Raw genomic sequence first — 26,229 nt, forward strand, 5'->3', positions numbered from 1 at the left:
GCTCAGCACTCGGCGCTCCAGCGCTCGCAGGATGCTCGCGGTGATTTAAAAGCGGCGGCCGGGAGCCCGCAGCGAGGCAGAGCGGCTGCGGAGCGATCAGCATGAAGGAGCGGCGCTCCGGGAGCACCTGACTGGATGGATGCTTCTGGCTGAGCAGCAGCGTCGCCGCCGAGAGCCCGGAGTGAGCCCCGAGCCGCTCCCGCGGTCGCCGCCGCAAGTTCGCGTTCGGGGGCCGGCGGCAGCGGGGGCGCCCAGCGCGGCTCTCCCGGAGCCCCCGGCGCTCGGGGGGTGCCCGGTGCGGGCTTTGCCGGGCAGCTGCAGCCCGCGGGGGGCCGGGGGTCCGCCCGCCACCCGGCCGGGGCGCCGCGGGCGCGATGCAAGTGTCCATCGCCTGCACGGACCACAACTTGAAGAGAAATGGTGAAGACAGGCTCATCAGCAAGCAGAACACCACGACCCCGAACGTAGTGAATGCAGCCCGGGCAAAATTCCGGACAGTGGCTATTATCGCTCGCAGTTTGGGGACATTTACCCCGCAGCACCACATTTCATTAAAAGAATCCACCGCAAAGCAAACGGGCATGAAATATAGGTATGGGCACGGTCTCGGTCTTTGTTCCCTTGCAGTGTAATAGCTCTTTACTTTGCCTGCCTGGATGCACCTGGTTTTGCAGAGGAGCTCTCTCCTCAGGTTATTAATAGATTTTTGAACTCGGGCATAACTGGGAAGCTTTAGGGTGGTTATGTGTTTGCAGGCATATGCGTTCGTGGTTTTGTACCCAAAACCCGCTTGCTCGGGGAGATTCTGTGCAACGCCGTGAATTTGTGACAGTGGTGCTAAGATGGTTCCTATTAAGTGTTCGGTGTAACTAATATTGGTGCTAATGAGCAGAAGAATCGATTAGGCAGGCATGCCTGGGGCCGGGCAGGGAAAGTTGGTTTGCAGGGCGCTGTGTGGAGCAGAGGCGTGTGCCGTGGGTATCAGCCCACCGCGGGGGCGGCTCAGCGACTTCTCACCTGGTGCACTCGGGCACGATGAGATCAAAGCCAATTTTAGGCAAATGCAGAAAACCAAATCTCGGGCATTCTTATGGAATGCCTCCTGCCTCTCACAGGTTTTTATTCCTCCTAGCCTAGGCAGCAAAAATGAAGAATGTCTGTGAGTTGGGTCTGAGGTGCTGAGTGCGGGCAGCTGATCAGCTCCTCTGTCCTGCCTTTGGCTGCGAGTGAGAGGGATTTGTGTGCCCTTGGGGCTGGCTTTTGCCCCTTCAGGGTGTCCCTTCCAGCCACCAGTGGGGGAACAAGGGGACAGCCTGGGATCTCTGCACCCTGTGCCCGAGGAGGAGCTGCGCATGGGGCGGCAGCTGGTACAGGAGGGCTCCATGGGCAGACTGAGGGGCATGGGGCTCCAGGCAGCTTTATCCTGCTAGCTCCCAGCCCATGGGATACCAGCCAGAGCTCCCGTGCCCCCAGAGCTGCCCTGGGGAGCTGCGGGGTGCAGTTTTGTGTTAATGCTGGCTTTGGGGTCCTGGGACGGCTGCAAAGGCACTCTGGGCTCAGCAGGCACTCCCGGATCCAGGCGTGCTGCAGCCAGGGCAGGGGGATCCTGCAGCTCGGGAAATGCCAGTGCTCACTCCCCAGGGGCTGCAGGGGTTGGAAGCAGCGTGGATGGGGCGCTCAGATGTCATTTTCTGTGTTGTTTTGGAAGGCTGATCAATGACAGGGAGGCTTTGCCCCAGTGGAAGCCCGGCCTTTCCAGCTGCTGGTCCCTGTCCTTCAGCCATGACCAACTTCCAGCAGGGACGTGGCACCTCCTGCCCTGGTGTGGGCAGCAGAAATCCTCAGTGAGCCCGTGGCCAGGGCAGAGCTGCTGGTTAATAAATGTCTCCTGGGTGAGGGGCTGGGCTGGCAGGGCAGGGGCAGTGTCCAGGGGGATGCTGGCAGGGGCAGTGCCCATCCAGGGGGATCCTGGCAGGGGCAGTGCCCATCCAGGGGGATCCTGGCAGGGGTATTGCCCAGGGGGATCTTGGCAGGGGCAGTGCCCAGGGAGATCCCAGCTCCCAGGCCGTGGGGAGGGCAGTGCCTGGGGCATGGCAGAAGGCCTTGTCCAGAGACAGGACACACAAAATCAGTGTAACTTGTCTTTAACCATCTTCCCACTGGAGCAGGGGCAGCCAGCAGCTCCTGTGACCCCTGACCCCTCTGGCAGCCCCACCCTGCCTCAGTTTCCCCATCTGTGGGAGACAGGTCTTTGATGATGTCCCTCAGAGACAGCACCTGCTCCCAAGCCACGCTCGCTGGCTGCAGGGGCACTTTGTGTTAATTGCCAGCACTTATCTCCTGATTTCCCCGGGCTCCCAGCTCTCTCCCAGAGTACCAACACCCCGGAGAATCGCAATTCCTTGCTCCTGCAGCCTCCAGACTGGGGCCTTTGGGAGTCCTTTCTGCCGTATTCCTGGATGAGGTTTGGGAGTGAGGGTGGTTTGTCCCACCGGAGTTCTCACAGCCCCGGCTCCGTCTGCCCCAGACCTGGGAGCTGCACCAGGAATAGCAGCTCGTTGGCGACAAGGCTGAGGTTTTATCTTTATGACTAATCTCTGTTTCTGCTCGCGGATCTCTCCGTGCGCAGAGCTGATTTCTCCCCAGGAGAAGCAGCGCAGGGGGATTTGGAGGAATGGCTGAGTAACTCTCGGGCTGAGCTGTGCCCTGCCAGTCTCGGTAACCTTTGGGTGGGGAGGCGCCAGTGGAGCTGGAATTCCGTGCTCACCTTGGGACCCGTCCCTCAGCCCGAGGGGAGTCCAGAGCCAAAGGCTTTTCCCAGCGGCTGCAACGATAATTCTGTGAACTCCTCATCTCCCTCACATTTTGAAGCTGAAGTCCTTCCCAATTCATTTTCTGCCTGAATTATGTCCTTGATGCTGAGCTCTGCAGCGCGGGCTGCTCCAAATGCCATCCCAGCCAGGCTGGCCCTCGACTGACGCTAAAAATATCGAGAGCCGCCCCCCCTTGCCCCCGGTGCTCCAGGGCTGCCCCCAGCCCCGCTCCGCTCCGGGATGCTCCGGGCCCCCGAGCTCCAGGGCTGCCCCCAGCCCCGCTCCGCTCGGGGATGCTCCGGGCCCCCGAGCTCCAGGGCTGCCCCCAGCCCCGCTCCGCTCGGGGATGCTCCGGGCCCCCGAGCTCCAGGGCTGCCCCCAGCCCCGCTCCGCTCCGGGATGCTCCGGGCCCGGCCGCCTCCCCCGGTGCCAGCGCTCCCCATCCGCTGCCATTATGTAAAAGGGAGAGACAGCGACTACGCCTGTGACAGGGCTGGGGGCGGGAGAGGAGCCAGCTCGGGGGCTTTTCACCGAGTGACATGTTTCTGGCCCCGCTCCAGCTCGGGGAGCGAATTGGAATATGAAAGGCAAAAGTTTACGGGAATAAACGCGTTCGCCGGGAAACAGCTGCAAGTACGAGGGCTCAGGTGCGTCCCCGCGGCGCTCACCTGAGCAAACCTCGGCTCTGCCTTTGCAAAACGAGCTTTGCGCTCGGCACCTTCCCCGGGCGGCTGTGGCAGGAGCCGGACAGGGGCTCCCAGGCATCGCCATCCCCGCCGGGCACAGCCCCGCTGCCGCCCGCTGCACCAGGCGAACGGGCACAGGGCTGCTCTCCTTTATCCTTTGTGATGCCCCAGTTCGCTCCCACTGGGGGCCTGGCCGGGTGCTCGGGGGGAATATTTGGGATCACTTCAAGCCTTTCTTTGAAAAGGATGTAGTTGCAGCGCTCGGCTTGGGAAATCGCAATCTGCCGCACCGCTGCTGGAGACAAAGGATGAGCCTTTGCTCCCGAGGTGATGCCCGGCGGGGAGCAGGGACGGCAGCCCGGCTCTCCCCCTGCTTTGGGCCAGCCTGAGGGCACAGCCCCGGCTCTCCTCTCTCCTCATTCGCCGTATCTTCCTTAAAATTCTTAGTAGAATGGATCCAGCCCCGCTGCTGGTGCTGGGGGCTGTTTGAGACGTGGCGCTGCTACCGCAGGGAACAACTTCTCAAAGTGAGACTGGCACCCGCCTGCCTGTTCTCAGACTTTAAATTGCATCTCAGCAAGAAGTTTTTACAATGAGGCTGCGGATGCCCTGGCAATGGGTCTTTAAGGTTCTGTGCAGCCCAGGCCACTCTGGAATTCCCAGATTCTTTGATACCACCCGTATCAATCGCAGCCGCAGCGCTGCAAACCTTGCCCAGAGCACCCCATGTACCCAGGAGCCTGCTCTGTGCCCAGGGTGTGTCCAGAGCTGGGATGTGATGGGAGCTGGGCTGTGCTGGAATGTGATGAGAACTGGAATGTGCCTGGAGCTGGGATGTGCTGGGATGTGCTGGGAGCTGGGCTGTGCCCGGAGCTGGGATGTGCTGGGATGTGCTGGGAGCTGGGCTGTGCCGGGCCCCGCCGCTGCGGGGCCGATTTGGGGCCGTCAGCAGTTCACAAATAACCCTTTTTGCCGAGCCCTGCCCGCGCATGGGCACGAGGGGCCCAATTTACAGAACACAACTATCTATTTGTGCTCATCCATAATTGATGGAGGCAGCTTTGACCATTAACTGCGGCGCGAGCCTAAACAAAAAATTTTATCTGCAAAGGCGAAGTGGTGGAGTTCACATTCCGGGGAGCCTGGCCAGGGTGAGGAGAGGCCGGGCACCATCCCCCGAGGTGAAACCCATCCTTCCCACCCAGGGGGTGAGAATCTTCCCTCATTGGAGAGGTGTTACTAACGTTTGTACGACAAGAGCTGAGAAACACGGGAATAAAGCAGAAGGGAGGGCAGAAAAGGGTTGTGTCCCTCCCCAGCATTGTTTGCAAATCTGAGGGCAGCTGAGCGTGTGGGGAGGTGAAGGTACAGGAGGAATCTGAGGAACAGAAGCTGCTGACATTGGAATTACGTAAAGGTGATCTAGGCAGATAAACCTTGAGAAGTAAAGTTTGCTTTCTTCCTCGTCCCCTGGGGAAGAGGAGAGATTTAGAGAAGGTTTTATGAAGGAATTGTTCTCTGTGAGGGGAGGCCCTGGCACAGGGGGCTGCCCCTGGATCCCTGCAGTGCCCAAGGCCAGGCTGGAGCAGCCTGCGGCAGTGGGAGGTTGGGGTGGGTGGCACTGGAAGGGCTTTGGAGTCCCTTCCAAGGCTGTGATGGTTCTGTGGTTGCGCGGAACATCCCTGAGCCCTTCCTGGAGGGGTTCCCGGTGCGGCTGCCGAGCGCTGGCAGAGGAGGAGGGACCGCAGCCCGGGAGGGGCCCTGCGCAGCCCCGGGCGGGTCTGAGGGGCCGAGCACCACCGGCCTCCCCCGCCCTGAGCACGCCGGGCTCTCCCGGGGCTGGAGCAGGAAGGCTTTTGTTAAAATGCCAATTCCCGCTGGCATTGCGGAGCTGGAGGGGCCCTGCAGAGCACGCGGGGTCCCCAATCCCTGCCACGGACCGGGCTGGGGGAGCCCGGAGCAGCCCGGCTGAGGGGCTGGGACACGCACTCGGGTCACCTTGGGCTGCGGAATTCCTTTGGGAATTCTGGGCTAAGTCTTGTGCTTGCCAAGGGGTGTCAGTGGAAGCAGGTATTTCCTAGCAGTGTTCCAGGAGCTGTGTCTTCTTTTTCCCCGCGTTTCATTTTCCAAGCATTAACCATAATAACTACCTCACATATTTAGGAAATCGTGGCTTATTTAAGTCTTGCTGCAATTACGAGCAGTTTTAAACTCTCACATGCAAATGGCACAATTATTTTGGTATCAAGTTCCATATCGTTTCAGTACTCTCCACATCAGGCTGACTTTTATGGCTCATCGTCTGATCTTCATTTTCCTGCTGCAAATTAAGATTAATCCAGTGAACAGAATGGATTTACGCTGAATTCACAATGCTTTTCCCCCCAGGACTGTAGCTTATAATGGCTACAAAGGAGGCAGGAATAACTCAGAGGGGAAGGAAAAGGAACCATTGAGTAAACAAAATCTGCTGATTTGTGCTGCTTTCACCTTCCCAGGGGCTCCCGGGAGTCTGCAGCTCCCAGGTGAGGCTGGGGTTTGGAGGGGTCTGGATTCCTCTGCTCCCATCACACTGCAAGGTGAGGTTTGGACACACATTTATCCACCAGCTCCCCATCAAACCCAGGGCAGTGCCCGGGGCTGGGCAGGGCCCCTCTGGCTGGCACTGCTGCCTTGGGGCTGGCTCTGCCATCCCCCAGCTCTGCCCAGCCTCGGCAATTCCACAATTCCATGGCAAATGGGGCCTTCGCCGGTGCCTGCGCTGGTGTGAGCACTGCAGGAGGATCTCGTGTTCCAGGTGCCACGTGAAGCTAAGCTGGCTCTGCTGGGTGGTGCCTGCCCTGCCCGGCTGTCCCTGCCCTGCCCGTTCCCAGCCTGGTGTGGCCCTGGGGACAGCCCTGGGGGCCTTGTGGGTGGCATGGGGGGCACCGGGCACCACTGTGATCCCGAGGGGAGCTCGGGAGAGCAGGGCTGGGTTCCAGGGCACGGCTCCCATGCTCGGCTCTGTGTGAGGAAAACGATGGGATTGAAGGAAAGTTTAAATAACGAACTGGGGCTGCGGGGGCTCGGCTCTGTGTGAGGAAAACGATGGGATTGAAGGAAAGTTTAAATAACGAACTGGGGCTGCGGGGGCTGCGCCGTGGAGCCGCCCACGGCTGGGGGCACAGGCGGGACAAGGGCACGGCTGGGTGTCCCTGCCACCCCTGGGTGTCCCTGTCACGCCTGGGTGTCCCTGTCACCTCTGGGTGCCCTTGTCACACGTGGGTGGGTGTCACTGCCGCCTGTGAGTGGGTGTCCCTGTCACCCGTGGGCGGGTGTCACTGTCACACACGGTTGGATGTCCCTGTCACCCGTGGATGACTCTCCCTGTCACCCACAGGTGCTGTCCCCATCACCTGCAGCTCTCTGTCCCCATCCCCCCCGAGTGGCTGTGCCAGCAGTGCCGCTCGTGTGTCCCCAGCCCCGTGTCCCCTGTCTGGGCAGTGGCAGTGGCAGTGGCAGTGGATGGCTGTCCCCTGCATGGGGCACCTCCAGGACCTGCTGGGGCAGGTCCTGCCCCACGGCTGCTCAAACCCAGCCTGCTCCACCCTCCTTCCCTGCAGCCTGGTATTTTCCATCTAGAGGCTGCCTGACAGCTTTAATCTAATGCTTAAATGGATGGGAGAGAAGCTGTCGTGCAGGAAGGCTGTAATTTAATTACTTGGGAAGCGCACAGTTTAAGACATTTCAAATGTATTATTTTAGCCTGGCTGCTTTGGCAAAATCCAATTGGAATTTTGAGCGTGCTTATTTTTATTTCAGGCTAACGCTACAGAACGCCTCCTGTAGAATGTGTTTGTTAAGAAATTAATTGTCTTTGAGGAAAGGAAAATGCCCTGGGTGGGACTTGCTCCTCGAAGCATCCAAATGAGTTTGAATTGTTTCTCAAACTACATTTGTAGCACCATAAACCCAGCTCAGGCAGGAGGGGAGCAGGGCCTGGTGTCTGATCCCTCTCTGGGCTGGCCCTGTGCTCCCTCAGGGCTCTGCAAATGAGTTTTGGGAGATGTTTATTGGCAAAGCTCTGCCCAGAACAGAAATAATCAGTGGGACACGGGGTTTGAGGAGCAGGAGAAGCAGGAAGCTTATGGAAAATAAGGTCCTGAAGCGCCTGGATGCCCCCTTTGAAGCCCTGGTGCCCTGTCCCTGGCAGCTCCTCAAGAGGGAAGCTGGAGCAGGTTTATCCTTGGTTTTGGTTACAAAATTCAGGATTGGTATGAGAGTCTGTGCAGGGCCCACAGCAGCTGGGTGCAGCACGTGGAGAGCCTTGGCTGCAATGGGAGTATCTGTGCACGGAGGGTGCAGGGCAGGAGGGCTGGGCTGGGCTCCTGGATCTCCCCTCAGAGCTCCTGAGCCACCAGGGAAACGTGCCCTTCATGTAAACAAGCTGCTCTGGAGATATTTTGAGGATGAAGTCATAAAAATTCTATGGCATACCTATATTTTCCTTTTGGCATTGAATTCACCATAAAAACTGACACAGAAAAACAGCTTCAGCTGTGCTGGCTGGGAAAGTGCTGCAGCTGCTTCTCAGAGCCATCAAAGCAGCCCACAGCAGGCTGGGTTGGAAGGGGTGCCATGGGCAGGGACACCTCCCACTCTCCCAGGTTGCTCCAAGCCCTGTCCTACGTGGCAATTTTTCCCCAATATTCCATCCCTCCCTGCTCTCTGGCCGTGGGAAGCCACTCCCTCCTACCCTGTCACTCCAGGCCCTTGTTCAGCAATTCTTCAGATCTTTCCAAAAAAATTTATTTTCTCTGTTAAAAAGCAAAAGTGCCGTGCAGTATGTTAAATTCCATTCTTTTTCCCAGCGGTTCCCCTACCTCAGGCTGCTTGTTTTTCTAACAACTCCTGCAATTCGCCTTTACCCAAATATTGTTGCCAGGATAAATTGTCCCTCCAAAAGGGAGTGTCCCCTTCCCGGGCCATCCCTGAGGGTGCTGCTGGATGCTGATGGGATGGAGCTGTGCTGAGAGCCCAGAGTTACCCTGGGGCTGCTCAGATCCCTTCCCCAGCCCCGGGGTTGTGTCAGAATCAGCCCCTATGGACTATGGAGAAAGTTCCTGTTTCTCATTTCCAGCTGATCACCCACTTCAGCTGGGTGACTGATGCTTCCCAAGGTGGGCCAGGGGATGGGGAAGGCAGCCCCTGAGAGGCTGTTCCTGGTTTTAGTTTGGCTCTCTGGCTGTGAGGTGGCATGGAAAGCAGGGCAGGTGGCATTTCTGGTTCCAGCCCCTGGGGTTTGGTGGCTGTGCCCTCTGCACGCAGGCATGGCTCGGATACTGATTGCCAAAAATTGGGACGTGGTCAGCGGGCAGGACAGGGCGTGTCCCAGGGCTCTGTGTCCGTCCCCAGCAGGGCTGGGGACCCCAGGGGACACTGGGGACAGCAGGGACAGCGATCACCCCTTGCACGGACGGGATGGGATGGGATGGGATGGGATGGATGGGATGGGATGGGATGGGATGGGATGGATGGGATGGGATGGAGCTCTCCCTGCTCCCCTCATTTCTGGCAGTAACTCAATTCCATCAGGGGTTTTTTGCACGGATCACGTAATCCCCTCAGCCAGCTGAAATCCTGCACTTTAAAAGCCTCGCTGCAGAATGACAAAGAGGGTTTTATTCCCTCGCAGCCGGGGTCGGGCCGGTGACAAAGCACGGCGGGGGCAGCGCCGTGGGATGGGCTGGGATGTGCTGGAATGGGCTGGGATGTGCTGGAATGGGCTGGGATGTGCTGGGGTGTGCTGGGATGTACTGGGATGGGCTGGGGTGTGCTGGGGTGTGCTGGGATGGGCTGGGATGAACTGGGATGGGCTGGGATGGGCTGGGATGTGCCGGGATGTGCTGGGATGCTCTGGGGATGCACTGGGATGCCCTGGGATGCGCTGGGATGGGCTGGGATGTACTGGGGATGTGCTGGGGATGCACTGGGATGGGCTGGGACGGGCCCTGGGCAGGAGCTGTTCCCATGAAACCCCAGCCCCAGCACCTCCTGGTGACCCCACAACTCTGGGGGTCCCCGGGCAGCTGTGCCCAGCTGTGCCCAGCTCTGGGCGGGCTCGGTGGCCACGGGCTCGGGGCCATCTCCTCTGCCTTATCTACATTTAATGCGTCATCTGCAACTTGTGTGAGCACTGAGCCCAGGAGAGCGCTGGGGAATTGCAGCTGAGGCGCCCACCCACGCAGCCCGTGGCCCTGCGAGCTGGGAGGGGAGCTGGGACGTGGGGAGGGAGCCAGGGAACGGGGGCTGGATGCCCTTCAGGCACCTGCTCATCCCCTGTGCCATCCACGCCCGTGCTGGGTGCCCAGCTGGGTGCCCACTGCCGGGAGCCTCCTCCTGCCTCCCCCAGTGCCTTTCCCAGCCCATCAGCACGGCCCTGCAGTTATTGCATGAGGAGCAGTTCCCTGGTTTGTGTCACTGACCAACCCTGAGCATCTCTGTCCTGCCTGCAGCAGGGCCTGCGTGCCGAGGAGGATGCACAGAGGGACACCTGGCACTGGGCACGGGCTGGCAGTGCCCCAGGCCGGGCTGGACAGGGCTGGGAGCAGCCTGGGACACTGGAAGGGGTCCCTGCCCGTGGCAGGGGTGGAATGGGATAATCTTTAGAGTTCCTCCCGACCCAAACCCTTCAGGGGCTGTGTGATCCTGCCCTGCCAGCAGGAAGGCAGCGCTGCTCCAGCAGCTCCCTCCCTGCCCTGCCACTGCAGCACGTGAGCCACATCCAATTCCCTTTCATTTCTGTAACAGGTAGGAGATCACACAGCAGCGTGCAGAGCAGCAAACACGAGCACAGTCACACAGTGCAGGTGTCAGATTGAATGCCAGAGCAAAGTGAAGGATGCACGTGCTCAAGAAGAGCAGAAATCTGTGTTTTCAGCTTGCACAACTTGGGCCACCTACGCTGGTCCAGCTGCTGCAGCTTTGTGTGTTTATCTGTGCTGCTCATCAGTTGGGAACAGAGGTAAAAAAATCCCTGAAATTGATGCTCTGCATAAATATCCAAACTTCATCAAGCCAGGGGCATTTGCGCAACGCTGCCAGGGATGCACAGGTGGGATTGCTGGGGTGGCTGTGCAGAGCAGGGCAGGACGGGGTGATCCCTGTGGGTCCCTCCAGCTTGGGACATTCTGTGATTCTGGTTGTGTGTCTGTGCTGCAGCTGTGTGGCCTGGAGCTGTCCTCACCTCTGTCCACACAGAGCTGCCCGGGGTGCTGCAGTGTCCCGGGGCGCTCATCACCCCCATCCGTGTAGCAGAGGGGTTGGCAATCCCGGGGCAGAGCCCGGGGTTTGCAATCCCGGGGCAGAGCCCGGGGTTGGCAATCCCGGGGCAGAGCTCGGGGTTTGCAATCCCGGGGCAGAGCCCGGGGTTGGCAATCCCGGGGCAGAGCTCGGGGTTTGCAATCCTGGGACAGCCCAAAACTCAGGGTTTGCAATCCCGGGGCAGAGCTCGGGGTTTGCAATCCTGGGACAGCCCAAAACTCAGGGTTTGCAATCCCGGGGCAGAGCTCGGGGTTTGCAGTCCCGGGCCAGCCCAGAGCTGCGGTTCCATCACTGCGACCCCCCCGGCACGGGCGGCGGTCCAGGCGAGCTGCTGTGTGCCTTGGGCAGTGTTTTGTTCCCGACGTGACACAGAGAGCTTTATTTGCCTCTCCTGCCACCCACGGCACGCAGACAAGCTCCTGCCACCGGAGCCTGGCCCGGGGACAGCTGCTGATGCCCGGGAGCCGCAGGGCTTTGGGAGCCAAGGGAACGGAGGGACCCAGCGCTGAGAGCAGGAAACCACCCAGGTTAATTAACGGCGGCAATTAGCACCTCCGTGGGGCCCAGCCTTGGCTCCCTGCGAGCCTGAGCCCGGTGGATGGTGACAAATGGATGTACCCGAGGTGTCAGCACCCGCTGAGCATCTTCCAGGGTAAAACAAAGGGAGAGCAGCTTTAGGCACAGGCAGTGATGGGACACGGGGGAACAGTTGGAATGAAAGGAGGAGAGATTTAAATTAGATGCTGGGGAGAAATTCTTTACTCAGAGGGTGGGGAAGCCCTGGCACAGTCTGCCCAGAGAAACTGGCAGTGCCCAAGGCCAGGCTGGACACTGGGGCTGGAGCAGCCTGGGACAGGGGGAGCTGTCCCTGCCATGGCAGGGTGGCACTGGAGGGGATTTAGTGTCCTTGCAACCCAAACTATCCTGGGATTTGGGGATTCTGTTATTTTCCCCTGCAGGAGCCAGGGATGGAGCTGGGGTCAAGGCCAAGCCAGGTGTCACTGTCCCCACTCCACAGGTGACAGGTGAGGGACATCAGACGAGCTGCAGCGGGAGAGGGAGATGGGGAGGGTCCCTGCTTTCATCAGGATTTTTGTGTCTCTTGAAACAGTCTCTTTTTTCAGGGAACAAATTACATATTTTATTCATTTTCTGCACAGAAAGGAGCGGTTCTGGAGCCCTGATGGGGATGTTTCTAAGCAACGTTGTTTTCCCACCACCAGCGTCAGGAGCAGTGACTTTTTTACTTCTTTTTTTTCCATATTTTTGTAGCAATAAGACAAACTCTGTGCAGTTTATATCAGGAAAGCTGTGCCACGATTTCCCCAGTTTGGCTGTATCCCCCACCTGCGAGGGGGCGTGTGAGGGGTCCCCTGGGGGTCACCTGCCCCCGGGTTCCTGCACTGGGACCATCCCCTCAGGTTTTATTTTGGTAGAGTTTGGCTGCTGTGGGCACAAGCACAGACACAGGGCAATGAAACCAGGCTTGGAAGGAGCCAAAAGCAGCTTTATCTGAATTCCGTGGAGCTCTCCCAAGCCTGGAGGTTCTTCTGTGGGTGTGGACTCAGAAATGTTTTAGTCATTGTATGTGTTATTGCAGAGATTTTATTTAAAACTTCTGGTTTTGCATAGGGGGAAAAAACCCTCTCCTTTTCTGTCTCATTTCTGATAGACGGATGGGTGAATAAATGGGAGATGGATGGATGGATGGATGGATGGATGGATGGATGGATGGATGGATGGATGGATGGATGGATACACAGATAAACAAGCAGATAGGATGGTTATCCTGATCCCTTCCAGCTGGGAATGCTGCAGGGGAAGGGAAGGTTTGGGCTGATTTGGGGGGTGTTAATTGGAGAGGCCAAACCCAAACTGTCCCTGCTCCAAACAGAGAAGGAAAGCAAATCCCCACCTGGGAATGTGTTGTGCTGTAATTGCTCTGTCCCTGAAGGACACAGGAACCGTTGTGGGTTAACGAGGTAATTAAGCAGCACAAGTGTCTCAGGCCATAAATCTCTGCCAGGGAAAGAGGTGGCTGTTGGTTTTGTGCCTGTGTGGGGTTTGTGCTGTTGCTCCAGCTCCGTGTGCCCTGCAGGAGCTGGGCTGATGCACGGTGGGTGTGGGACATAGGTGAGGAGGGTTTCCCGAGGAGGGGAATTGGAGCTGGATGGTGAGGGTTTCCCGAGGAGGGGAACTGGGACATGGACGGTGAGGGTTTCCCAAGGAGGGGAATTGCCTTTCCCCACTGCTGGCTGAGGGGTTTGCCTGGGGCTGGACCGTGTTTGGGAGGATGGAGGTGGCCCTGCAGGGACAGGGACAGCCCCTGGGACTGCTCCTGGGTCCCTCAGCCATTGCAGAGCACTCGGTGCCACTGCTGGGCTCTCACCATTCCCCTGCTCCAGCGTTAACTACAGCCCCACAATCACAATTGTTCTCTGTAGCACGGGGTGCTTTGCAGGGATGTTTCACCTCTGTATTTTCTCTGTTTTTTGGTTGAAGAGCCTCTTGGCTGTGTCCCCCTGCAGGGCTCTGCTGTCCCTGTGGCCTCAGCGCTGGGTGGTCACGCAGATGTCACCATGCTGGGTTTTTTCTCCTAAAGCCTCGATTTGTCTGCCAGAGCTGAGGCTCATGCTCCCACAGCGCTGCTCTCCAGTTCTCCTGGCTCCCCAGGATCCTGTGCCTGCTCCCCTGGGAGCTCTCTGCTCCAGGCTCATCCCACATCTCTATGTACATATATACATTACAATTCCTGTAGTTCTCCTTCAGCTCTGCCTGCACGCTCAGCACTTGCCCTTCCCAGGGAATAATTCAACTCCAAACTCCCATGAAAACCATGAGGGAGGCATGGGGTGAGGAAAAGGCACAAGGAGGGCTGGGAATTTTCCATGTCATGCTCAATCCCCGCTGCTGCCCTGCACTGAGGGAGGTTTGGGCTGGGCACTGCTGGTTTAAGGCAGGATTTTGTGCACATCCACTTCCCAGGAGCAAGGGAAGGTGAAACCCAGTCCCAGGGGATTTTTCCTTGTAATGTGGCCCTGGTTGAAGATTGGATTATGAGTGTAACATTGACTTCAGTTAAAAGACTCTTGAAAACCTGTGATATTTCCCCCTGTCTTTTTGCTGTCAGGTTTTATCCCAGACACCTCTGAGCTGCTGCAGGATGTGTTAGTCCTCCCGTTCCCTTTGTGCCACTTTTGACTTTCTGATGTTGGACTGCAGGGCTCCTGAAGCCACAAATGGTCACCTTGCCCTTTAGCATGCATGTTGGACCCTGGTGCTCTCTTTGGCCACAGAATGAGCCCTCCTCACCAACACTCCCAACCGGGTGCATCTCTGTAGGATTCTCCTTGGTTTTGCCCGTCATCTCCTCACAGTTAGGTGGCTGACAAGCAAAATGGGGAAACGAGATCTGGATTTTCCCCCAGATTTGAGGAGCTGGAGGCTTTTGCAGCTCAGGGCTGGATCTGGTGCCTCCCTGTCCTACACAGGCTGGTGTCAGCCCCTGAGCCCCCTACATTTAACAAAACAATTAACTCCGGCTTTTCCAGCTCTGCAGCAGAGCCAAAGTGTGTGTTCTGAGCAGCATTTCTGCCGTGTGGGTGGCTTTGGGCTGTGGTGTTTCTGTGGGGGCCAGGCGTGGTCCCCATGGGGGCTGAGGAGCCGTGTGCCTGCTGGGACTGAGCCACGGGCAGGGTGGGGCAGAGCTGTGAGCCCAGACGTGATCCCTGCTGCCAGGGAGGGCTCTGCCCTCTGCTGCAGCCTGGCCAGGGCTCTCCAGGTCTCTGTGCGGCTGGAATGGCCCCTCCATTTGCCCCCACCTGGGCCAAAACCCTGAGCTCATCCAGGGAAAACAAACCCCATCAGGCAGTGGGCATGGAGGGCCCGGTGTGGGTGAGGATGAGGAAGGAGCAGCATTGTCCCAGGCAGAGGGGGTGACCAGCCCTGGGGCTGTGCCATCCTGGGGACCCTGTCAGCAGGGAGGTGCCACCCAGGCTGGGCTCACAGCTCCTCGCCAGCCTTTTCCCTGCCTGGCACCTGCTCTGCTGGGCTTGGCACAGCTCCCTGTGGGGACGCTGCCCCAGCTCCCTGCAGGGCTCCTGCCCCAGCCTGCCAGGATCCCTCGGGGCGAGGAAAAGCCTCATCCAGGGAGATGCCAGCCCTGCTGGGTGCCCCGGGGTGTTTTCAGTGGCGTGCCAGGCTCCAGGCTGTGTTTGCTGTGACTCAGAGCTGGCTCTGCTCGCCAGGCTGTGCTGCAGGGACCTGCTGCCAGCCCGGGCTGCTGCCGGGCAGGGAAATGTCACCCTGGGCTGCTGCCGGGCAGGGAAATGTCACCCTGGGGTGCTGCCGGGCAGGGAAATGTCACCCTGGGCTGCTGCCAGCACAGCAGGGCCCGGCTAAGCCCGGCCTGTGGAGCGGGGCCTGGCTAAGCCCGGCCTGCGGAGCGGGGCCTGGCTAAGCCCGGCCTGCGGAGCGGGGCCTGGCTAAGCCCGGCCTGCGGAGCGGGGCCTGGCTAAACCCGGCCTGCGGAGCGGGGCCTGGCTAAGCCCGGCCTGCGGAGCAGGGCCTGGCTAAACCCGGCCTGCAGAGTGGGGCTCTCGGGGGCTGAGGTCCCCTCGTCCTTGGCTGTCCCCTGGTCAGTGCCAGGCACCAGCACAGACACTGTGCTCACCTGTCCCAAGGCTGCTCCCTGGAGAAGGAGGCTGGAAAGCTTTGAAGTGAAGCTTAAAATGCATCTTAGGGCTAGAAGCAGCAGAAGGACTGGGCTGTCCCTTCTCTCCCCAGAATAAAGCAGTGCCCTGAGGCTCTGTGGGCTGACGTGGCTGCAGCTGTCCTTTTTTGGTTTTAGTGGCCTCAGGAGGTTTGTACAGCTCTGCCATGGGCACCGAGAGGGGCTGTGCCCCAAACCCTCTCCTTGCTGCCCCGTTCCCTGCCCCATCCTCCTGGGAGGCCTCTGCAGGGCCAGGCTTGGCTCAGCTGGAGCCCAGCTTTGGGCACACAGCAGCGTGGTGCTGCTTGGCTTTGGGCTCTGGCTTTAAAACAGCTCCAAGCTGAGGGGCTGAGCACCTCCAGGCCTGGCGTGTGGTGCAGGTTTGGGGTTAAGGCAAGGAAAAGGAGGCAGTTCCAGACTGGGAGGTGGGAGCTGTGCGAGGGGGAGCGGGGTCCTGCAGGGCTGGGGCCCAGCACAGACAAACCCCGTGTTCTGTGTGTGCTGGGCAGTGATCTGTGGCAGCAGAGCCATCACAAAGCACAGGGGGCTCTCGGCAGCAGCAGCAGCACGACGGCTGTGCTAATGGAAAGCAGGAGAGGATGGATCAGAGCTGACTTTCAATCAGCTGCTTTGGCCAGGCAAACTGATCCTCAGAGACCAGAGGCTCCTGCTTTGTCCTCTCTAATAGCTGCTCTCTCACAGCGAGAAATTCCTTCCCAATATCCCACTGACCCCCTGGCAGTGGGAAGCCATTCCCCCTTTCCCAGCTCTCCTGGAGCCCCTGGAGCCCAGCAGCTGCAGGTGAGCACCCTGAGCTCACTGGCACGGGCACCCAGAGTTTCCCAGGAGGATGCTCAGCTGTGCACAGCCAGAGCAGATGCTCCTGAAGGGCTGGGGTTTGTTCCCATCCCCATTCCCAGCCCCTCCCAGGCCCTGCTCCCAGCACAGCATCCTCGGGGAGCTGTGGGGCTGCTGCCAGCTCAGCTGCAGGCACGGAGCTGCCTCTTTGTCCCCGAGCCCAGAATTAGTGCAAGGCAAGCACAAAGAGCTTTCACTGCCCCGTTACTGGGAGACAGCCCATTGATTGTCCTTGGCAATTGCGCAGCCTCAGGCACGTGTCTGTCTGTGTGTCTGTCTGTCTGCTCTATCTCCATCTGCATCCCCCTGGGTGCTGCAGGATGGGTGTAAATGAGATATATGTGAGTATTTGCTTGGTGGGTTTGTGTGGGTTTGTTTCTTCTCGTTTGGGAGGCAGAGGAGAAGCAGATCCTGAATGACAAATTCCTGCTGTGCAGGAGGAGCCAGGGCTGGGCTCAGTGAGCTCTTAGACAGCCCCAGGGCTGTGCTGGGGCCAGTTCCCCCGGTGTGGCCAGTTCCCCGTGCTGGTGGGGGCTCTCTGACACCTGGGGGTGTCTCCAGGCTGCCCCATGGGCTCAGCAATCCCCCTGCCCAGCACCTCCCGCTCCCTTTGCAGAGGGACCTGGCCCTGCAGGGATTTGGCATTTCCAGCGTCAATTTCCCAAATATCCGGGTCAGGTGTGCACTGAGCAAATGGCAGAGCTCTGAAATCCAAACACAGCATTTCTGCCCGGATTTGCTGGCTGAGCAGGCTCCTCACAGAGCTGGGTGTTGCTCCCTGGAGCAAACCTGGTGTGTTTTAGCCCAAAAGCTGCCTGGAGAGGGGAGGGGGCAGCCCTGGCACGGGGGAGCTGTGGGGAAGGACAGGACCCTCACTGGGGTCTGGGCTGATCCCACTGCCAGGGGTGGTGAATCCCATAAATGCAGGGAAACACCCCAGAGATGCACTCACACCGTGTGCTCCTACAAACACATTGATACAGGGATATATAAAGGGGTGTATGGAGAGGATCTGTATCTGCACATAGGCACTGGGAATATCTCTGTGTGTAGATATAAAAGGGATGTATATAATGGGTGTGTCCATGAATATATAGATTTAAAGGGTATGTGTGGGTATGTCCATAAAAGGTTACACACAAAGGATAAGTATATGCATAGAGCTGAAGGGCAGATGTGCAAAGGGGGTATATAAAATATATATATATGTGTAAATATATATAAAGGGTGCATGGGTAGATGTGTATTTATATTTATGTGGAGAGAGGAGTTCATGGCTGAGCTGTGCCCACAGGCTTTGAACTGCAAAGATCAGGTTGTTGAGAAATAGGATTAAAAACCTATAAAACCCATAAAATAATTGGAAGCTGTGAGGGAATGAGCAGCAGCACTTGACTCCAAGGGGTGTTTTGGGGTGGGTGGGCTGTGTCCAGAAGGAATGCTGAAATCCCCATCCCTTGGGTCTGGGATTCCTGCCCTTGGTGCTGCAGCTCTGGGGCTTTGCCTTTGAACCTCCCAAGGGTTCCAGTTGTGCTGGGGAGGATGGGGGAGGATTTGTGCTGCTGGTGGGCAGGCTCCAGCTGTGTTTGCACTCAAAAGATGAGGAAAAAAAAAAAGAAAAAGGGGAAAAAAGGAAGGAAAACTAGAAAAAGAATAAAGAAGAAAAAATAGAACACACAGACAAAAAAAGAGGTCAGTGCCTGCCCTAGCTGTGCTGTGAGCCTGGGGGCTCGTGGGGCTGGAGATGCAGCTGCAGCTTTTCAAACAGACCTGCAGGTCAGGTTCCTGTGTCTCCCAGCATCTGAAATCCCCATTAGCAGCACTAAATTTTAGGTGCAGCAGTGCATTAAGGGGTCCTGGAGGGGTGGGAGGATGGGCAGTCCTGCCCCCGGGTCTGGCTGGTGCTGGGCTGGTCCTCCTGCAACCCCAGGATGCTGCTCAGGGAAGTGGTGCTGTAGGAACGAAAACCTGAAACGGCCAGGAAACCCAGTGTGGAAAATGGGATGGGCTGGAAGCACAGGTCACAGCCTGGGGTGCTGTCCAAGGGCTGGAGTGTTTGGGTTTATTGCCAGCCCTGAGCACTCAGGGAGGAGGAGGAGGAGGATGTCAGCCCATCCACCCTTCCCCAGCCTGGGCACCCAGGTCCCACTGTGGCATCTGTGTCCCTTCTGGAGGAAAACCCAGCATTTGGGCAAAAGCTGCGGCTTGTCCCCTCCAGCTGCTGGCTCCCCATGGGGTTGTGTTGTGTGTCCCTCAAGGGCTGAACTCCATTTTCTAATTATTTTCTTTTCCTTCCAGAAACCTTGGCAAGTCTGGGCTGAGAGTGTCGTGCCTGGGGTTGGGTGAGTACCTCTGGCCTCTGTGCCCAGCCCAATCCTCCAGGGGAGCTGTGGGAGGGTTTGTGCTGTAAAACCCTCGGGTGTGCCCTGGGACAAGCAGCCTGCAGGGATCCCAGGGAGTGTCCCCAGGAGCCCCGAGGGCCAGCTTGGGCTGGGGCAGAGCTCCATCCCATCCCATGGATCCCATCCCATGGATCCCATCCCATCCCATGGAGTGTCCCTAGGAGCCCCGAGGGCCTGGGCCAGCCTGGGCTGGGGCAGAGCTCCATCCCATCCCACGGGTCCCATCCCATCCCACGGGTCCCATCCCATCCCCTGTGTGCCCAGTTTTCCCCTGGCTCCAAAGCCCCCAGTTCCACACCAATGCTTTATCCCCTCCATGTGCTCTTTCCTGGGGAAGGGCTCTGCTCAGCTCCTGCTGCCTTTACTCAGAGCAATGCTCTGAAGTGCAGCCCCTGGACACAGACTGGGCTGTGTGATGGACACCCAGCCCTGCAGGGAGGAGGAGGAGGGTGAGCTGCGCTGTATCTCCTGCAGTGCCAGGCTGGGCACCAGGACCCTGCAGGAGCCCAGGGATGGAGGCTCTGCCCCAGCACAGCCCCGTTCCTGCTGCCTGGGGGTCACAGTGCTGCCACAGGGAGGTGGAGGCACCATCCCTAAAGAATAGCTGAGAAAAGCAGCAGCGAGCCCAGGCTGAGTGTGGATTTATAAAATCAGAGTTTGATGGCACACTTTGGTTTGTTGCTCCGTAGACAGAGCATGTGGAGGGAAGTCAGGTTAAAATCAGGTTGAAATCAGTGTGCAGTGGCTGGAGGGGATGCTGGCCCACAGGAGGAGGGGTGCAGAGCAGGAGGGAGACCCCCCCTCGAGCCCCAGGGCCAGGCTCAGCCTCAGCCTGAGCAGTGCCTCCGGTCTGGGGGGTTTAGCAATGCTCCATCAACACCACAATAGCAGGGCTTAATCAGTTGACTAATTTAACATTTCTAAAGTGACTCAATAGGATTTGCTATAAGCACAACAGTCACTTAATTATGAATCTAAGCTAATTACGAATCTAAGATGGCAAGGTTCATTCTACACTTACTCAGAGTATTTAAATCAATTGATGTACCCACAGATCCAAGGAGTCTGCAGCAAGCTTTAAACCTGTGAAACACTTCAGGGAAACACTGCTGTCTGGAGACTCACAACCTATGGCATGCTTGGCTTTAGTCATCAGGAAATTTCCATCCTGGGTGCAGTTTGGGTTGCTAGTTACTGGAATTTTCTTTGAGAAGTCCAGTTATAATAATAATAATAATAATAATAATAATAATAATAATAATAATAATAATAATATTGTTTAACAATTCTATTATTATTATTAGGTCAGAGCAACCTGGTCTACTGGGCAGTGTCCCTGCCCAACAGAGGGGTGGAATGGGATGAGCTTTAAGGTCCTTCCAGCCCAAACCATTCCATGATTCTGTGATTATTCTGCTCAGGCTGTTCAGACAGAAAAATAAGGCCTTGGGGCTGTTTGTTGGAAACCAGGAGGCTGATGGAGCACAAGCTGTGTTTGGGATAAGTTCCAGGGGGTCACCTGCCCAGGTGAGCATTGCCAGGGTGAGGAGGTGCTGCTGCCTTGGGGCAGGTGAGGGCCTGGGGGCTCTGCTGATCATCCCTGCCAGGGATCCTCCCAGGGCAGCTCTCAGCCCGTTGGGATCTGGGTTTAAACTGGAAGGAATTGTGAAAGTCACCCTGTAGCACAAGTGGGAGAAGCAGGGCCCGTTCTGCCAAGAGCTCTTCTGGTTAAAATAGCCCCAGCCTTGGAGAGGACTTGTCTGGTCTGTGCAGAGGCTTTATTTATCAGTTTTATTTATCAGCCTCCCAGCTTCCCCAAGTGCTGCTGCTGGGGTGGAGGAGAAAGCCACGGGAAGGAAGTAGCAGCAGGAAAAGAGAAAAAAGAAAAACCAGTTTTGCAGAGCTTTTCTTTGATTTGAAGTGGAACTGCAGCAGCATCTAAATATGCTGAGCCTTTGTGAGTGCAGCTGTGCAGGGGCTGGGGGAGCTGCTGGCACCTCCTGCTGCTCCAGCACAGGGAGCCCTGAGCCCCTGCCCTGTGCAGGGAGAGAAGGGGAGCTGGGGAGCCTGAAACCCAGAATCCAGAAATCCACATTCCCTGGGAGGGGCAGGTGCTCCTCCTGCTGCACAGCACCTTTTCTTTTGGATGGTTGGGTTGGGTTGGAGGGACCTTGAAGCTCATCCTGCTCTCTCCCTGCCATGGCAGGGACACCTCCCACTGTCCCAGGTGCTCCAGCCCCAGTGTCCAGCCTGGCCTTGGGCACTGCCAGGGATCCAGGGGCAGCCCCAGCTGTGCCAGGGCCTGCCCGCCCTGCCAGGGAATTATTTCTCCCCAGTATCTGATCTAAACCTCCTCTCTTTCAGTTTAAAACTCTCCCCTTGTCCCTCCTGCCCGGTGTCTGCTCCCAGCTCTGCTTTATCTGACTTTCCTAAATGCCTTCTCTCTTGCAGCTCCCCAAAAGATAAATGTGTTTCCCTGTGCTCTCTGCAGCATGAAAATCTAATTTAGGGCTCACTGAAGTTTCTGAAGGCTCAGCAGTCTTCCTCAAAAGCCTTGCAAAATCTCAGCAAGGTGGGAGAGTTCTTTATCCTGTGGGATGGGAAGTGGAGAAGGGGAAATGGGGCAGAAATCCGCGGTGGGCAGGGCTGGGAGCAGGGACCCTTTGGTGACACCCTGCTCCTCCTGGCTCGGGGGAACGAGCTCCTCTGCTGGCAGGGCTGTGACCGTGTTCTCAGGGGTCCCAGGATGAGGGAAGAGATGAGGATCTGACTCCATGGTTCAGAAGGCTGATTTATTATTTTATGATATATATTGTATTAAAACTATACTAAAAGAATAGAAGAAAGGATTTCATCAGAAGGTTAGCTAAGAATAGAATAGAAAGAATGATAACAAAAGTTTGTGGCTCGGACAGAGAGTCTGAGCCAGCTGGACTGTGATTGGCCATTAATTAGAAACAACCACATGAGACCAATCACAGATGCACCTGTTGCATTCCACAGCAGCAGATAACCATTGGTTACATTTTGTTCCTGAGGCCTCTCAGCTTCTCAGGAGGAAAATTCCTAAGGAAAGGATTTTTCAGAAAATATCGTGGCTACACAGGGCTGTCAGGGAGGGCCCTGAGCCCCTCAGAGCAGAGCTGAGCATCATTCCTGGGGCACTGAGCTCCTGTGGAGCTGGGACTGCTCAGCCAGGCTGAGCTTCCCTGGGAACATCCCAGAGCTGGGTCCTGCTCCTGCCTGGGCTGAGCTTTGCCCTCCTGCCTGGATGAGTTTGGGCTGAGCTTTGCCCTCCTGCCTGGGTGAGTTTGGGCTGAGCTTTGCCCTCCTGCCTGGATGAGTTTGGGCTGAGCTTTGCCCTCCTGCCTGGATGAGTTTGGGCTGAGCTTTGCCCTCCTGCCTGGGTGAGTTTGGGCTGAGCTTTGCCCTCCTGCCTGGGTGAGTTTGGGCTGAGCTTTGCCCTCCTGCCTGGGTCAGTTTGGGCTGAGCTTTGCCCTCCTGCCTGGGTGAGTTTGGGCTGAGCTTTGCCCTCCTGCCTGGATGAGTTTGGGCTGAGCTTTGCCCTCCTGCCTGGATGAGTTTGGGCTGAGCTTTGCCCTCCTGCCTGGGTGAGTTTGGGCTGAGCTTTGCCCTCCTGCCTGGGTCAGTTTGGGCTGAGCTTTGCCCTCCTGCCTGGGTCAGTTTGGGCTGAGCTTTGCCCTCCTGCCTGGGTCAGTTTGGGCTGAGCTTTGCCCTCCTGCCTGGGTGAGTTTGGGCTGAGCTTTGCCCTCCTGCCTGGGTGAGTTTGGGCTGAGCTTTGCCCTCCTGCTTGTCCCCAGTCCCACGGACAGAAGGTGACAGCTGGCTGCAGAAATGGTGTTTTGTGAGCCCAGAGGGGCAGGTGCTGCTGTGCCCTTGGTCCTGGCTCTGGGGTGAGGTTTGGCACAGGCACCGTCCCTGCCAGGAACAGCAGGGGCTGGGGCTCAGCCCTGCCCTGCACAGGTGACACTGGTGCTGTGACACGCTCAGGTGGGCTCTGCTTTGGCACCACGCCCTGCTGGGCTGCACTGGGAGCCAAGGCTGGGCCTGGTGCAGGAATTCCCCTTGAGGGCGAGGAAATCCACTTGGAAAATCTCTTCAGGGCAGGAGGGAGGAAGGTGATGGGCAAGGGGCAGTGGTGGAAGTCTGTCTGTCCTGGGGCAGGGGATGCCTTTCCAAACCATGAGCTGGGCTAGGGGAGAGAGAGACAGTCACTTGGACAGGGGAAAGCAGCAATTTAAAAAAATATATATGTCTTTCTCCAGTATATTTTTCTTCCCAAATGAGTGTGTTGGCTGAGGTTGTGAATCATCCTTGGCTGTTGTTTGAAATGCCAAATGCGCCTTGTGCTTTTTTTTGCCTTTTTTAATGTGCAGAGGGAGGGGAGCAGCCTCTGCCTGGATGGGGGTGCCCTCCCTGCTGCTGGTTCCTGAAGCAGAGCCCTTCCCTTCCCCAGCCACACCTGGTGCTTTCAGCTCGCCCTGCTGAGCCCAAACCCACGTCCCTGCCTGTCCAGTACCGCAGATATTTATTCCCTGCATTTCAGGAGCTTTCAGGTGCCTGTTGTTGTGATTTGAGCTCTCCCTGTGCCCCAAGCCCCGAGCACATTGTCACTCAGTGGGATGTGCTTTGTGTCACAAGGTGAATTCTGAGAGGATGTGCACTCTGTGGGGAGGATGAATAATCCTCTTCCTTCTCACCTGTGCACCTGTGTGCTGCTTATGCAAAAGGGGAAAAAAAATCACCTTGAGATAAACAGTCTCAACCCATTTTTTGGTACAAACACATTTTAATGTATTCCTGTAAAAATAACACCTCTGAAGCTTTAACATGGAAATCAGGCTTCATTTGGTTATTTTTTTTTATCTGCATGAAGAAGCTTAAAGATAAAATGAAAAGAGGTTTCAGTTTTATCTTTGTTGTGCAGGACCAGAGCATTTAAACTCCAATAATCAGAGAAAATACCTCTCCTGAGGTCTGTAGCCAGCAAGGTGCAGCAGGGGTACTCCTGTCCCATTCTTGTCGTCCTTACAGAGCTAAAGAAAATACAAAATTAGCCAGAAATTGTGTTCTCTTTGCTCATTTGTTTAGTTTCCATTTCGTCTCTGATCTGTGGCAAACTTGGCTTTTCCAGCTCGGGTTGTTCTGCAGGAAACCAGGAGTTGCAGTTTGAACTCACACTTTGTGCATCTTTAAATAGCTTTATTTGCACTGAGAGAGACCTGACGTATTAAAAAATTCAGATTGGCCTTTTTCTGAGGGAAAGGGAGCGAGCTGCTGCTGCCAGGGCTGATGAGGGGCTGTGTTCTGAGCAGGGCTGATCAAAGCTGCCCCAGCCCTTCCACCCTGCTCAGGGTCCATGTCCTGGCACCCAGGGGCCCCATCCCTCTTTGATGAGGGTCTGGGAGCAGCTTTTGCATCGTTTCAAGTGCAGGCAGGCAGGGAAGCTGCAATTCCTGTCCCTTTGGCAGCATCAGAGCTCAGCCCTGGCCCTGCAGTCCCTGTCCCATCCTTGCATTTCAGATGGGGTGGGAGGGACTCCCCCAGTGCCACCCTGCCCTGGCAGGGACACCTCCCACTGCCCCAGGCTGCTGTCCAGCCTGGCCTGGGACACCTCCAGGGCTGGGGAAATCTCACTGGATTTCCCAGCTGGGAGCCTGAGCCCCTCTGTCAGTCAGAGCTTTCAGTTCTGGGGCGTTGGGAGAGCCACGCGAGCTCTGCCCCATCGCCCCATCGCCCCATCGCCCCATCGCCCCATCGCTCCATCCCTCCATCGCTCCATCGCTCCATCGCTCCATCGCCCCATCGCCCCATCGCCCCATCGCCCCATCGCCCCATCGCCCCATCGCCCCATCGCCCCATCGCCCCCATCCCCCATCGCCCATCGCCTCCATCGCCCCCATCGCCCATCGCCCATCATCCCCCATCGCCCCATCGCCCCATCGCCCCATCCCCCCCCTATCCCTCCATCCCCATCCCTCCATCCCTCCATCCCTCCATCCCCCATCCCTCCATCCCCCCATCCCTCCATCGCCCCATCGCCCCATCGCCCCATCGCCCCATCCCTCCATCCCCCCATCCCTCCATCCCTCCATCCCTCCATCCCTCCATCCCTCCATCCCTCCATCCCTCCATCCCTCCATCGCCCCATCGCCCCCATCGCCCCATCGCCCCATCGCTCCATCCCTCCCTCCATCCCTCCATCCACCCATGCAGGGAAAGGCTGAATTTGGCATCTGGGTTTCTGTGGGGCTCTGCAGGAGCAAGGAGGGGCTCAGAGGGACCTTGGGACAGGCTGGCAGGAGGCCCAGGGCTGGCACAGCCCTGCTGAGCCCAGGGCACCAGGGGTGTCTGACCTGCTGCTTGCCCAGGCCCCTGCTGCCTCTTCCCAGTGCCTGAGGAGATCTGTATTCCCAAAATAAATACATGCATGCAAAACCTAGATACAGAAATCATGTTCCTATGGGAATTCCTTGGGGTTGGACCAGCTGACCTTTAAAGGTCCCTTCCAACCCAAACTGATTTATGATCTGGTTAAATCCACATGCTGCTTCCACCACAGGATTTTTTTAAATTTTTTTTTTTTAATTAAGCAATGATCATAAAGAGATAATGCCCCAAGTTTTCCTAATAATAGACCAGAGGCAGCAACTGAGCCTAAACTGCAGCAGCTTTAGGGGCCAGCCTAGGGAAGGCAGTGCCCTTGGGCTGGGCTGGCACTGGACATTGGCTTCATGGAACAGCTCCCAGGGAAAAGTCACTGTGAGTTGGAAATCTTTCCTGTCAGAAGAAATATTTCTCTTTTTTATGTCTTCTTTTTTTTTTTTTTTTAATTCTCATTTTGACTTTCAGGATGCTAAATGCTGAAGCACATATTTAAGGAGAGTTTCATTCCCCAAATGATGTGTTGTGGCAGCATCACGGGTTTTTTCCAATTTGTCAGATTGAAGCTTTGGAGAATGATTTCTGATTTGGAAAGAGCTTCAGATTTCAGGGCCTGGAAGGGTCCCAGGCCAGGCTGGACAGGGCTGGGAGCACCTGGGACAGTGGGACGTGTCCCTGCCATGGCAGGGGTGGCTCTGGATGGGATTTAAGGTCCCTTCTGACCCAAACCATCCCATGATTTGAATCCAGCTCTGTATTTTGGCACCACAGCATCCCCTGGGTGCTGCCCTGGGCAGCTGCCTGTGCTGGCAGCAGGTGCCCTGTCCTGCCTGGCTGCAGGAGCTCTCTTGGGGCTGCACCACCCCCTGAGCCAGCTCACCCCCTCTAAAACCCATTAAATCCCAAAGGGAGTTCTGAAGTCTCATTTTTGATGTGGAAACCCTCTTGTAGTAACAGATTATTTTGCTTTTTCCAGGGACCTGGGTGACTTTTGGAGGTCAGATCTCAGATGAGGTGAGTGCATGGAACAAACCACACTCTGGGGGGTTAAT

The 26,229-nt window shown here is 57.1% G+C and overlaps 1 protein-coding gene across 2 annotated transcripts in view; it reads left to right on the forward strand.

Moving 5' to 3' along the window:
- The first annotated feature begins 205 nt into the window (after nt 1-205).
- Nucleotides 206-26,229, forward strand: part of KCNAB1 (potassium voltage-gated channel subfamily A member regulatory beta subunit 1) — a 42,077-nt gene continuing 16,053 nt past the window's right edge. Inside the window, exons 1-3 of one of the 2 annotated variants that reach the window (XM_030954245.1) lie at nt 206-592; nt 18,669-18,712; nt 26,154-26,191. In XM_030954245.1, coding sequence (XP_030810105.1) covers nt 375-592; nt 18,669-18,712; nt 26,154-26,191 — 300 coding nt within the window. In that variant the 5' untranslated portion in view covers nt 206-374. Of the gene's footprint in view, nt 593-16,683; nt 16,712-18,668; nt 18,713-26,153; nt 26,192-26,229 lie in introns of those variants that run through there. The other variant, XM_030954244.1, reaches the window with a different exon arrangement.

This window comes from Camarhynchus parvulus, chromosome 9 (genome assembly GCF_901933205.1).
Source record: "Camarhynchus parvulus chromosome 9, STF_HiC, whole genome shotgun sequence".
Taxonomy (NCBI): Eukaryota; Metazoa; Chordata; class Aves; order Passeriformes; family Thraupidae; genus Camarhynchus; species Camarhynchus parvulus.